Below are 14,634 nucleotides of genomic sequence, written 5' to 3' on the forward strand. Positions count from 1 at the left end.
TGGGGCAACCGAACTCACATACGAAAAGGTTAAGTGAACTGTGAGAGAGAGGGGCTGAGGGGTTGTATTTAAGATACCGATGTTATACACTGTAATAAGCTATGTAAAAAAATTTTACTTTCATTTACCTCTGCATCCCTGTCTTTCTTCTGGAGGGAAGTCATGAGGTCGTGAACTCTGACCTCCAGCTCTCCGACCCGGTGGCTCAGCAACCTCCTCTCCTCAGTCAGGTCCTCTATTACTCTGAGGGAGAGCGAGGGAGAGCAAGAAAGTGAGAGAGGCAGAGAGAAAGACAGCAGCAAGATTTGTGACCTGTTGCCACAAAAGGGCAAACAGTGAAGCACAAACAAAGTAAATACAAGCCATATTTATATGATATATTTTTTTCCTTTTGTACGTCAACTATTTGCACATTGTTACTACGCTGTTCATAGCCATAATATAACGTTTGAAATGTCTCTATTCTTTTAAAACGTTTGTGAGTGTCATGTTTACTGTTCCTTTCTGATTCTTTATTTCACTTTTCTTTAACTATTTCACTTGCATTTGGCAATGTAAACATATGTTTCCTATGCCAATAAAGCCGTTTGAATTGAATTGAGAGAGCGAGAGGGAGAGAGAGAGGAAAGTATAGGCTTGACTGAATTTAACCACTAAAACTGTGATAAACAAGGCTTGTACGTTTTATGACTGTTGGACTGAAGTTCCTAATGAAACAAGCTCTGCAACACCTCTTGGACTGATATCTGTGACCCCATACCACTCTTTCAGTAGAGGACAGTATGTACGTAGGGCACGACTCCGGCACCGTTTCTCTGTCAATTTTATCAGTGTGATTCTCTGCCTCTGACCCTATTATGGGGGCTGAGTCACTGGCTTGCTCGTTCTCTTCCCTCCTTCCTGTCCTCGGGCTCCTGCGGTGGGAAGATCTTCGTGGGCTACACTCGGCCTTGTCTCAGGGTAGTAAATTAGCGGCCTGTTGATATCCGTTTAGTGGGTTGGGGGCTGTGCTTTGCCAAAGCGGGTGGGGTTATATCCTGTTTTTTTGTCCCTGTCCGGGAGTAACTTCCGATCCCCCCTGTCTCAGTCTCCTGTATCTATGCTGCAATAGTCTATGTGCCGGGGAGCTACGGTCAGTCTGTATCTGGTGTAATTCTCCTGTCTTATCTGGTGTCCTGTGTGATCTTACATATGCTCCCTCTAATTCTCCCATCTCTCTGTCTCTCTCCCCTCCCAGAGGACCTGAGTCCTAGGACCATGTCTCAGGACTACCTGGCCTGACGACCCCTGGCTGTCCCCGTCCCGAGTCCACCTGGTCGTGCTGCAGACCCAATTTCTGCTGTTCTGCCTGCGGCTATGAAACCCTGACCGGGCATTAAACTCTGATCTGGCATTAAATTCACACATTCTGAGAGAAACAACACACTGACATGCCAGTCACACCTCGATCAGCACCTGTCCTCCTTCTAACCTGTCCTTTTCTGCCAGGGCCCCCTGCTGCAGCCTGGATCCCAGTGACCCGCCCTCACACTTCTCCTCGTCCTCCTCCATCTTCATCATCATCTCTCTCTCCAGGGCCAAGCAGCACTGGGACTCAGCCTCTGCTAGAGAGGCCACCTTCTCAGCCTCGCCCCGCGCCAACTGGGCCTCCTGACAACACAATGCATCAGGAGTGTCAGTGTATGTTCCAAATGTAACCACAGCATTTGAAACGGAGCACAGAAACAAAGTGTATTGGAATCATCAACATTGGAATAATACTAGTTTCTGTCAAAACTATGTGACCACCTGCATTAGTGTGTGTGTGGTGTGTGTGTGCGCGCGTGACCTCCTGCAGCAGCTCAACCTTGGTCTCGAGGATCTCCTGAATGTGGCTGATCTCGTGCTGCTGCTCCTCACAGTGACGCTGCAGCTCCTCCTCATTCTGATTGGTCAGGCTCGCCGCCGCCGTCCTATCAGAGCACATGAACACGTCGACAAGCCTTGAGTATGATACAGTGCAGAATGAGAATATCACACCTTGTAACTGGGGTGGCAGGGTAGCCTAGTGGTTAGAGCATTGGACTAGTAACCGGGCTAACAAGGTACAAACCCCTGAGCTGACACGGTACAAATCTGTCATTCTGCCCCTGAAAAGGCAGTTAACCCACTATTCCTAGGCCGTCATTGAAAATAAGTATTTGTTCTTAACCGACTTGCCTAGTTAAATAAAGGTAAAAAATATATATATATTTTTTAAACTCTATTTACACAACATACGTAAATAAAACATGATACATGGTTCTGTAGACGCTTTAACTGTTGTACTGCAGGGCTAGCCGTTTGCTGGAGTCTATGTATCGACTGTTCCAAAGTTTAAAAGCCAACAAGCTCTCTCCCTGGAGAGTGATAATGTACGATAAACAGTAAGCCATGGACTGAGGCTTGGCCCCTGCTCTCTACATCTAACTAGGCAAAAGATCATCATTTCTCTCTCATTTATTGTGGCCCTCTGACATTTATTGTGGCCCTCACTATTACAGCGAGCGCCCATCACTGCTCGTCGCTCACCACCTAACAGTACCATTAGAGTTAGCCCAGGGCCGCTTCTCTCAAGAGAGTGTCGCTCTAACTGCTTGTCCCCTGTGGCCCTCTATATGTCATAGTCTTTTTTAGAACTCTAACGACAATCACAGAGCTAGCTGTTTATTTATGAATCCGGGAGAGCGCCACTTGGCCCTGGCACCCTTGTTGAACCACAACAGGTCAACTAGACTTCAGGAGGTCTAGAGGGACTGACCCTGTACCCATACTCCTTCAGGGCGAACGTGTCTTGATGAAGCACTTAACTGATTTATTAAGTCATTACTTCTCTGTATACAGTGCTGATTAATTAACATCATTATTTGTTCACAGGCTGATTCGTGTATCAAATCAGGTGCTGATTGGTACAGATGTAGGATCTTAATTTGATCGCCATGTTGCAGGAGAACCTTCCTGCAATACAGGAAAAGTCAAACGTGTAGTGTATTTGAGGTTTAAAATGCTTCCGAAGTTTGTAATTTCCACTTTGAAATTACAGACATGGCGTTCCCTTACGAAAAATTATTCAACCCCGACAAAAATTTCCATTAATTATAATTCCCATTTCAAACGGGCTCAAATTAAGGTCCTACATATGTAGATAGTTGTGTTACATTATTGTTCTTGTGTCAAGTCGTGTTACATTATTACTTTTGAGAACAACAAACAGAAGGGCTAGTACATTACATTTCAATCATTTAGCAGTTGCTCTTATCCACAGTGACTTACAGTTTATCTTAAGATAACTACTTTATTGGGGGGAAATGTACTTACTACGACTGACATGTGGTTGTCAGCAAGGTCAGTGCTAGTAGGGGGGCGCCATGGGGTTTAGTACAAGTAAAAGAAAACATCCATTAAGCCGTACTAATGAAGGAATGACTGTTTTACAATGAGTAAGTCTAGAAAGGTGATGAAAGTGGGAAAGTTCTACTTTAAGGTGAGAGTGTGATGTTCGGAGAGGGGTTGATTGGAGAGGGTATACAGCAGGGGTAGGCAACTAGGGTAGATTTTTGTCGGAGCGGATGGTCGGGGCCCAACATAATTAGAATAATTTCTACACTTCAAATTGACCACAACTGAACCTCAATTTAAGCCAGTTTGTTACAGCAGGAAAATAGTCCTGCAGCAACAGGAAAATGTACAGTGCATTTGGAAAGTATTCAGACCCCTCGAATTTTCCACATTTTGTTACGTTACAGCCTTATTCAAAAATGTTTTTCTCATCTTTCCACACACAATAACCTACAATAACAAAGTAAAAACAGGTTTTTAGAAATGTTTGCAAATGTATTAAAAATCAAAAACTGAAATATCACATTTACAAAAGTATTCAGACCCTTTACTCAGAACTTGTTGAAGCACCTTTGGCAGTGATTAGAGCCTAGTCTTGGGTATGACGCTAAAAGCTTGGAACACCTGTATTTGGGGAGTTTCTCCCATTCTTATCTGCAGATCCTCTCAAGCTCTTTCAGGTTGGATAGGGAGCGTCTCTGCACAGTATTTTCAGGTCTCTCCAGAGATGTTCAATTGGGTTCAAGTCCGGGCTCTGGCTGGGCCACTCAAGGACATTCAGAGACTTGTCCCGAAGCCAGTCCTGCATTGTCTTGTGAGCCTTCGCCCCAGACTGAGGTCCTGAGAGCTCTGGAGCAGGTTTTCATCAAGGACCTCTCTGTACTTTGCTCCCTTCATCTTTCCCTCGATCCTGACTTGTCTCCCAGTCCCTGCCGCTGAAAAACATCTCCACAGCATGATGCTGCCACCACCATGCTTCACCTTAGGGATGGTTCCAGGTTTACACCAGATATGAGGCTTGGTATTCAGGCCAAAGAGTTCAATCTTGGTTTGGTATGACAAGAGAATCTTTTTCTCATGGTCTGAGAGTCCTTTAGGTGCCTTTTGGCAAACTCCAAGAGGGCTGTCATGTGTCTTTTACTGAAAAGTGGCTTCCGTCTGGCCACTCCACCATAAAGGCCTAATTGGTAGAGTGCTGCAGAGATGGTTGTCCTTCTGGAAGGTTCTCCCATCTTCTCAGAGGAACTCTGGAGCTCTGTCAGAGAATCCATCGGGTTCTTGGTCACCTCCCTTCCCCAGATCTGTGCCTCGACACAATTCTGTCTCGGAGCTCTACGGACAATTCCTTCGACCTCATGGATTGGTTTTTGCTCCGACATGCACTGTCAACTGAGGGACCGTATATAGACAGGTGTGTGCCTTTCCAAACAATTTCCAATTGATTGGATTTACCACACGTGGACTCCAATCAAGTTTTAGAAACATCTCAAGAATGATCAATGTTAACAGGATGCACCTGAGCTCAATTTCAAGTCTCAAAGAAAAGGGTCTGAATACTTACAGTACCAGTCAAAAGTTTAGACACACCTACTCATTCAAGGGTTTTTCTTTATTTTTACTATTTTCTACATTGTAGAATAATAGTAAATACATCAAAATTATGAAAGAACATATATGGAATCATGTAATAACCAAAAAAATTGTTAATCAAAATACAGTTTATATTTGCCTTGATGACAGCTTTGCACACTCTTGGCATTCTTTCAACCAGCTTCATGAGGTAGTCACCTGGAATGCAATTTCAATTAACAAAATATATTTTATATTCTTCAAATTAGCCACCCTTTGCCTTGATGACAGCACACTCTTTACTGGTACTGTATTTAAATAAGGTTAAAAAATATTATTTTTTTTATGTGTCAGTAAGGGGCATTGTGTGTACAGTCGTGGCCAAACATTTTGAGAATGACACAAATATTAATTTCCACAAAGTTTGCTGCTTCAGTGTCTTTAGATATTGTTGTCAGATGTTACTTTGGAATACTGAAGTATAATTACAATCATGTCATAAGTGTCAATGGCTTTTATTGAGTCATTTTCAGTGTTGACCTTTCTTTTTCAATCAGCCCTGGCATGCTGTCAATTAACTTCTGGGCCACATCCTGACTGATGGCAGCCCATTCTTGCATAATTAATGCTTGGAGTTTGTCAGAATTTGTGGGTTTTTGTTTGTCCACCCGCCTCTTGAGGATTGACCACAAGTTCTCAATGGGATTAAGGTCTGGGGAGGTTCCTGGCCATGCCTTAAGGCAAGGTTCTCCATCATGCTGGAAAAGGCATTGTTCGTCACCAAACTGTTCCTGGATGGTTGGGAGAAGTTGCTTTCGGAGGATGTGTTGGTACCATTCTTTATTCATGGCTGTGTTCTTAGGCAAAATTGTGAGTAAGCCCACTCCCTTGGCTGAGAAGCAACCCCACACATGAATGGTCTCAGGATGCTTTACTGTTGGCATGACACAGGACTGAAGGTAGCGCTGACCTTGTCTTTTCCAGACAAGCTTTTTTCCGGATGCCCCAAACAATCGGAAAGGGGATTCATCAGAGAAAACTACTTTACCCCGGGCCTCAGCAGTCCAATCCCTGTACTTTTAGCAGAATATCAGTCTGTCCCTGATGTTTTTCCTGGAGAGAAGTGGCTTCTTTGCTACCCTTCTTTACACCAGGCCATCCTCCAAAAGTCTTCGCCTCACTGTGCGTGCAGATGCACTCACACCTGCCTGCTGCCATTCCTGAGCAAGCTCTGTACTGGTGGTGCCCCGATCCCGCAGCTGAATCAACTTTGTGCCCTTTTTGTGCAAAGCAATGATTACGGCACGTATTTCCTTGCAGGTAACCATGGATGACAGAGGAAGAACAATGATTCCAAGCACCACCCTCCTTTTGAAGCTTCCAGTCAGTTATTCGAACTCAATCAGCATGACAGAGTGATCTCCAGCCTTGTCCTCATCAACACTCACACCTGTGTTAACGAGAGAATCCCTGACATGATGTCGGCTGGTCCTTTTGTGGCAGGGCTGAAATGCAGTGGAAATGTTTTTGGATGGATTCAGTTCATTTGCATGGCAAAGAGGGACTTTGTAATTAATTGCAATTCATCTGATCACTCTTCATAACATTCTGGAATATGTGCAAATTACCATCATACTAACTGAGGCGGCAGACTTTGTGAACATTTATATTTGTGTCATTCTCAAAACTTTTGGCCACGACTGTAGATTGATGAGGACATTTCTTTATTGAATCCATTTTAGAATAATGCTATAACGTAACAAAATGTGAAAAAAGCCAAGGGGTCTGAATACTTTCTGAATTCACTGTTAAATATTATGTGCATTATAATTAATGGAATTTTTTTGAATAGGTTGATACATTATAGGTTGATACATTTTTCATTAGGGCAAATCAAGTGAAAATTAGAAGCATTTTAAACCTTAAATACACTACAAGTTTGCATTTCATACTCAGCAACAAAATAGTGATCAAATTAACATCCTACATCTGTAACTTGATTACATTGAGACACATTCACATTTCTTTTTTATTCATGAGAATACTTGGAAACAGATTTCCTAAATTACATTTTTAGCTGAATTCCTGATGATTTTACAGTCTTTTTTTTTACCACAAACTTCTTCTTTTTTTATCACTTGTGGGCTGTTGCCGACCCGTGGTATACAGTACAGAAGGTCTGTAAAGGGGGTATGAGAACTTAGTCTGAATATAGAGATAAACTGTGAAGTGAGTAGGCTGTATTGTGGTATTTGTCTGTGCAAGGACACTGTGACAATACAAGCCATGGTAGTGTACTCACGGGGCCTTGTCCAGAATCTCCTGTTTCTCCTGGAGCTCCTGCTTCAAGCTCTCCACCTCTACCTTCAATTCAATGTTCTGCATAAAAACAAAAGGTAACGTCACACCACAGATCAATAATATGTAACATAGAAACGTTTTGCTGTGCATGTTCATTAGATGCATGTTCAATATAATAATAATAATAATGTAAATGATGTGTATGAGGCATAAATTGACTCAGATAAGCTTCATAATACAGTATGCAAAATGAGTGTCTCCAAGTACACGTGCCGACCCATATCTGTGGGATTGAAGAAGGTTTCTAAATAGAAGAGAGTGATATGAGCTCTAGTTCTCCCCAACCCCCAATCCACCCCCTTCAGCAATCGCCATCACACTGCACACTGCCCTATCCCATCTGGACAAGAGGAATACCTATGTAAGAATGCTGTTCATCATAGTGTCCTCCAAGCTCATCATTAAGCTCGCGACCCTGGATCTGAACCCCGCCCTGTGCAACTGGGTCCTGGACTTCCTGACAGGCCGCCCCCAGGTGATGAAGGTAGGAAACACCTTCACTTCTCTGATCCTCAGCACAAGGGCCTCACAAGGGTGCGTGCTTAGCACCCTCCTGTACTCCCTGCTCACCCATGACTGTGTGGCCACGCACGCCTCCAACTCAATCATCAAGTTTGCAGATGACACAACAGTACTAGGCCTGATTACCAACAATGACGAGACAGCCTACAGGGAGGAGGTGAGGGCCCTGGGAGTTTGGTTTACAAAGCGCTCTGTGAACGCCGTAGGGTCCCATGCCTTATAATGCCAGAAAGCCCCATCTGTCTGCTCTCCTTTCCACTCTCTAACTGGAGCTGACGAGAAGTGTAAGGTTTCAGACCCCACATTTGCATAGGGAGTGACGTGTCACATTTTCTGGCCTATCCAGACAAATAATCAATTACCTCTTCCTCTGAGCGAGTGAGCCCGGCTTGAAAGTCGACAAATGAACGGTGACATTCTAGCCTCTAGAGAGTCCAGCTATTGTGAATTACTGATTGGATTCTCAAAATGACTGACAGCTCTCCCCGACTAGTGTATATAGTAAATAATTGGCGAGCACGTAGTAGGCTCCGTGGCTTGCTAGGTCATTGAGGATGGGGATAGATAGTAAGTAGCCTTGCATGAGCCAGAACATCTCAAAAGGCAAGGTGCCTATCTTCTGTTTCTATAGTGTGAGGCAGCTTGATATATAAGTACACCTCCTGGACAGGACGCTAGTTGCACTACGCAGAAATCGCTTCGCCATTTCCTGGTTGCTAAAATTCTAATAGTTTGCCTTATTTCAGATTATGTGACAAAACAAGCAAATATAGTGTAGGGAATCATTGTACCATCTAAACCGCTGTGAAATATATTTTGCAAAACCAAAAATATTGTATTTTCAGCTGTTTGAAGCTGGTGTACAAAACTGAATATAAAAGACACATTTTACATAAACTAAACTGTAAGTACTGGAAGCAGAGAAATTGAGCACATAGAACAGATCTACAGCTTCTTAGACTTGCTTTCAATGAGAATGACAGATCTTTAACTCACGTTTCTATGTGAATTTGGTCAGGTCGCCCAAAAAGTGACATATTGCACCTTTAATGCTGAGTGTCATGCAGAGACACATCGGGTCCCATTTCTAAAGTCTTCGGCATGACTCGGCTAGGGATCGACCTCACAACCTTCAAATCTAAGGGATACTGGTTCAGGGGACGTAGGCCTTTTCATCAGAGACGAACTGTGTTTGGAATATCAGTGTGAGATTATTGATGACTCATTGGATGGCATCCTATGGGTTAAACTAACAGCTAAACAAAATCTCCAGTCAAACTATGTCTTCAGGGCGTCAGGTACCCTAGTGGTTAAGAGTGTTGGCCTAGTAACCGAAAGGTCGCTGGTTCGAATCCCCGAGTCGACAAGCAGAAAAATCTGTCAATGTGCAAGGCACTTAACCCTAGTTGTTCCTCTAAATTCCTCTGGGTGATAGTGTGTGCTAAATTTACTCTGCCATGTATACAGGTATGAGAGGTTGGGTGATTTTTTTCTGTGCTGAGGCTATATTGAGGAGGTGGACTAATTGGAGAACGGAACGTGGTGGATTACTCACACAACTCTCACAGAGAGTTCCTGATTAGTGCAAACTGTTGCATTTTAAAAGGAAGGAATTACAGCAACAATGACTTAACATGTGTATCATCCAAGGGGCTATTTTAGACTGGTTCAGTGACTTTGCTGTGATTATGAACAGGGACCTCTTCACCCAGGCAGCCTGTGTTTCTGCCATTGATCCATTAAGAGTGATCCGGACCATTCGTGTCCCACATGCTCAATGGCTCTCCCAGTTCCAGCATTCACTCCCCCCCGCCATCCCACTGTCCAATGAGACATGGAAGGTTCTACCATCACCAAATTCAACCTATCCAGTATTCCAGAGCATTTTATGACAAGTAATATATGTGAAGCAGCATTGAATGACTGTGTTGCCCAGCTGGAGGCCACAGTTGCTAATCAGCAGACTGTGGACTCTGTCTATACTCTATTCTGTGATACAGTAAAGCAGGAGATGGGGGACCAGATCCCCCACAGGGACATTGAGATTAAGCCTGGCAGGTCTAATAAGAGAAGGAAGGTAAAACATTTAAAAAGCCTGGTGGTCAGATGAGCTCACCTTACTGTGGAAATGGAGAACAACAGGAGAACATTCAAGAACTAGAGACATCTGACCCAAAGGCTTTTTGGCAACATGTTAACAAACTTGGTGTGGCTAGTGAACGCCAACAGTTAATCCCCTGGGAAGTCCTAGGGCTCAAAGGAAACTTGCAATCATAAGCACACTGTACTAGACATACGGAGAAATGACTTTGCCAGTCTGTTCCAAACAGCCCATCACAGTACAACAAAGCCCCAGGACAGTGTTAGTGGCTCAAGGCACATTGTCTCTCCTTTAAATGAGCCTATTAGTGAGTCTGCTAAGAATGGTAAAGCATACGACTAAGAATGGTAAAGCATACGACTAAGAATGGTAAAGCATACGACTAAGAATGGTAAAGCATACGACTAAGAAATGTAAAGCATACAACTAAGAATGGTAAAGCATACGTCTAAGAATGGTAAAGCATACGGCTAAGAATGGTAAAGCATTCGACTAAGAATGGTAAAGCATACGACTAAGAATGGTAAAGCATTCGACTAGGAATGGTAAAGCATATGACTAAGAATGGTAAAGCATACGACTAAGAATGGTAAAGCATTCGACTAAGAATGGTAAAGCATACGGCTATGATGGGTTACCTGTTGAAGTTATGAAAAATTGTAAGGCCAGAACTGTACAAGCTCTTTGGTTATTGCTCATCAACCCTACGCCCAAGTCAGGAGACAAAAGGGTCCCCATGAACTGCTATGGATAAACTATTTTGTTGTGTTCTGTTGAACTGCATTTCTTACTGAGCTAAAACCAACAATATCAGAGCAGATGAGCTAAATGTTTTCAGAACAAAACAAAAACTGCCCGGACCACATCCCCACCTTAAACCACAAACATAGATTCAAGGGAAGGAAGAAAAAATCCACCATCTGTTCTTTCATAGATTTCTCTAAATCCTCTGAGCACATTGACAGAAATATGTTATGGGACCAGTTGGGGCCAGTTAGTTTAAATGGTAACATCCTGAAATGGCTCATCTCCATGTATGACGATGTGAAATGTTGTGTTCAAGTCAATGGCCGCCTGACTGACTGATTTCCCGTTGACATTAGTATGAAACAGGGTTGCATTTTATCACCCATTCCGTTCTCAATGCATATTATTGATCTCACTCTGGTCATCAAAGCGCTAGGAAAAGGTGTCTGTCTAAACAATTATTTTATATGCAGCTGACATTGTATTGATCTCTGAACCTGAAGATGAGCTTCAATACATTTTTTTTTTAAAGTTTTTTAACTGGTGTGAACATTCAAAGCTGAATATCAATGTAGACAAAACTAAGGTAGTACACTATAGGAGCTCAGCAGTGCCTCATTCACCTTTTAAGTTTCTCCTGTGGTCCTGACATATTATTAGATGTTGTCAGCGAGTACAAGTATTTGGGATTGATGATTATTAATGAGTTTTGTGGATTACAATGTGTATGTTAACCCTTTATCGTGGGTATTGGCCTATGTGGATATGGCTAAATTGAAATGTTTTTTTTATACATAAGAAATATGAAAAACACTGAAGATTATGGGAAAATGATTAGACCAAAGTTGAGGACAAGACAGATCACAAGACTGAATCCAAACATTAACTGCACATTTCGCCGCATTTTTTGTTAACACGTTCAAAATAATATCTGGATACATTTAGTAACATGATAAGAATATTCCTGGAAAGTGTGGAGCAGATACAACATGAGACAAAACAATTACAAGGGTTTGAGTAAGAGGACTAACTAATGTCTCCAAGTGGCCACACACCTCTCCAAAGTGTGCCCAGTACCTAAATCATTTCAGTGCACTTTTATGACTCAAAGAAGTGTCTTCAACTATAAGATGATTCTTTTTGGAGCTCTTCTAGCTGTGGCCTTGAGGAACTAGAGAAAGCACACTTACTGTTGTTGTTTTACGCAATCCAAAAATCGTGCCGTTACAAAAATCACTATCTGGGCAGGTGGGCATCAATTGAAAGTTTGATCTATTGCCTACATGACTAGCTAAATTATAAAATAAGATCTTACAGTGGAAGGCTTTCACAGGGCAATTTAGAGAAACTGGTCGTAATTTTGGTGCGCATAGAAAGGAGTCATCAAATCAAATTGTATTTGTCACATGCGCCAAATACAACAGGCGTAGTAGACCTTACAATGAAATGCTTACTTTACAAGCCCTTAACCAACAATGCAGTTTTAAGAAGAAAAAAAGGTGTTAAAGTATTTACTAGAATAAACTGAAGTAAAACAATGTTTTAATAAAGATAACAAATAATTAAGGAGCAACAATAAAATAACAGTAGCGAGGCTATATACAGGTGGTACCAGTACAAGGTAATTGAGGTAATATGTACATGTACACTACCAGTAAAAAGTTTTAGAACATCTACTCATTCAAGGGTTTATCTTTATTTTTTACATTGTAAAATAATAGTGACGACATCAAAACAATGAAAGAACACATATGGAATCACGTAGTAACCAAAAATGTGTACATTTTATATTTGAGATTCTTCAAATAGCCAACCTTTTGCCTTGATGACAGCTTTGCACACTCTTGGCACTAATGGAATTGGAGAGGATGAGAGTGGTGGAAAGCATTTGCTGGGTTCCCGCCCGTGTGGGTGTGGAAGGTAATGAGAAGGCTGATGTGGTGGCTAAGAGTACAGTGAGGAGAGAGCTGGTAGATATTCAGGTCCCGCTGGGCCGCAAGGAAGTCAAGTCCTTGATCTGGGCAAAAGGGTTCGATCTTTGGCAAAGGGAGTGGGATGCAATTTTAATCGCATGCTCCCGTCAGTTAAGGAAAAAGGGTTGGGAGTCTGGGATGTAGGAGAGAGGAAATTGGGTGGAGCAGACTATGGTTTGGGCACACAGGTTTGAATGCCACATTGTGGATGATAGGGAGACATGAAACAGGTCTGTGTGATGAGTGTTTTAGTGGAGGAAACGTTGGAGCACGTGTTGATATTTTGTGAACTGTATGACGTAGATGGGGAGATTGTGTGAAAGGGTTAGAGAGGCTGGACAGGGTTGGGGTGGTGTCGTGGGGAGGAAAGGGAAGTAGTGTCTAGGGCTCTATTTCACTTTCTTAAGAGGAACATGTAGGTAGGCCGTGACTGGCCTCACAATTCAGTACAGCAGGTGGAAGTGCACGCACCTTAAAAGTTGGGTGCGATCCAACAAACCAATCTCAAAAAAAGAAGAAGAGACTTCTGGAGTCATGACCGTTTCCGGAATGGAGGACTATGGGAAGTGGATGGAAGCGAACGAATGGCAGAAGCGGGTTGGTGAACAAAAATCTGATGGCGGTGGAAACAAGAACGAATGGACTATCGTATTTGGTAGGAGTACAATTTATAGAAAACAGATATATGACTTGGTGAATCCATCAAAAACTTTTGAAGAACTCTTTAAGTAAAGTGAAATTGGTAGTGCTGAGCGATTAGTGCTTACAGCTAATCTAATGCAATTCTATACATTATTCCATAGGGTGGAGAGAAATGTTTGCAGTTTTTAATATGATATCTGAGTGAGAGTGACCAATTCAACCGTGATTACTACAAATTTAGATAGCTGGCTAGACTAACTTAACAATCAAAGAAATGTTAGCTGACATGGGCTAATTGATTTACTGTCAGTGACTGACATAACAAGATAAAATAACTGCTGATGCACAACCACATTTCGAAATTGCACCTTGTGTATTCCTCTACTCTAACTCTCAACAGTAAGGAAAATTGATCCGCGGGCCTACAAAAAGGGGGGGGGGGAGGGGCACCAGTTGTCCTTGATCTACGGAGAAGGGCACCTGTCAAGGTTGTCATTTAAGGAGTTTCGAAAGAAGTCGCCATTGCTCTGTTAAAGAACACGGTAGTCGATGCTCATGTGATAAAAGGCACATGAAGGAGAAGAGTTTGTCTGTTCTTGTGTTTTTTTGATGTGGAGTCTCTCCCTATCAGTGTGCAGCTGGGGTGCGTACACTGCCCTATCAAAGTGTATATATACAGGCCTTTACAATGTATTGTGTGTCGAAGTGAGAAGCCAAGGTGTGGGATATGTGGGGGGGAAAACCACTATGAAGGTGAATGGCGAAGGAGCAAAGTGCTGTAACTGTAGTGGAGACCATGAAGTGAAGTCCTTGGAATGCCCGACTAGGGTGAAAGAGACTGAGATTGCCAAAATCGGAGCAGTTCAGAGAGTCTCCTATGTGGAAGCTGTCAAAAGGGTAGAAAGATTGAGTATCTCTGAATGTCCAATGGTAGTGAATACCTGTGAGCCTACACATGAGTACTCAGCATGAGTACTGATAACAGGATCCAGAAATGCTTGATGTAAAGAAGGTGGTTTTTGTCTCTTTTATAGCAATGGTGGTACATGGTACTGCTCAAATTGAAACGAAGAAAAATTTACATAATTGTTTCTGCAGCTAAATGATATCAGGGATTAAAAGATTTCACATCTGAAGAGCTCATTGGGGTACTGTCTCGAGCGGTCCCAGGCTCTCAGGCCCCAGAGCCTGATTAGGGAAGTTGGAATTATAGAATGACTGAAGGAGTGGGAAGATTTTAGTTGATAATTCATTTCTGTGGATTAAATTTCATTTTACCCCTTCCTCTAACATTTGTTTGCGGACCAGCATGATACCATAGAAGAAGAAGAAGACTGACTTGCGCGTTAGGTAGTGATGGGA

General features: G+C 42.6%; 1 protein-coding gene across 3 annotated transcripts in view; it reads right to left on the minus strand.

The window, feature by feature from the left end:
- LOC109898155 (myomegalin) overlaps nucleotides 1-14,634 on the minus strand; it is a 122,518-nt gene that overhangs the window by 58,457 nt on the left and 49,427 nt on the right. For 2 of the 3 annotated variants that reach the window (XM_031833710.1, XM_031833711.1), the window contains exons 5-8: nucleotides 7,229-7,305; nucleotides 1,829-1,952; nucleotides 1,472-1,650; nucleotides 129-243 (exon numbers count right to left, since the gene is read on the minus strand). In XM_031833710.1, the coding sequence (XP_031689570.1) occupies nucleotides 129-243; nucleotides 1,472-1,650; nucleotides 1,829-1,952; nucleotides 7,229-7,305 (495 nt within the window). The remainder of the gene's footprint in view (nucleotides 1-128; nucleotides 244-1,471; nucleotides 1,651-1,828; nucleotides 1,953-7,228; nucleotides 7,306-14,634) is intronic. The other variant, XM_031833712.1, reaches the window with a different exon arrangement.

This window comes from Oncorhynchus kisutch, linkage group LG10 (genome assembly GCF_002021735.2).
Source record: "Oncorhynchus kisutch isolate 150728-3 linkage group LG10, Okis_V2, whole genome shotgun sequence".
Lineage (NCBI taxonomy): Eukaryota > Metazoa > Chordata > Actinopteri > Salmoniformes > Salmonidae > Oncorhynchus > Oncorhynchus kisutch.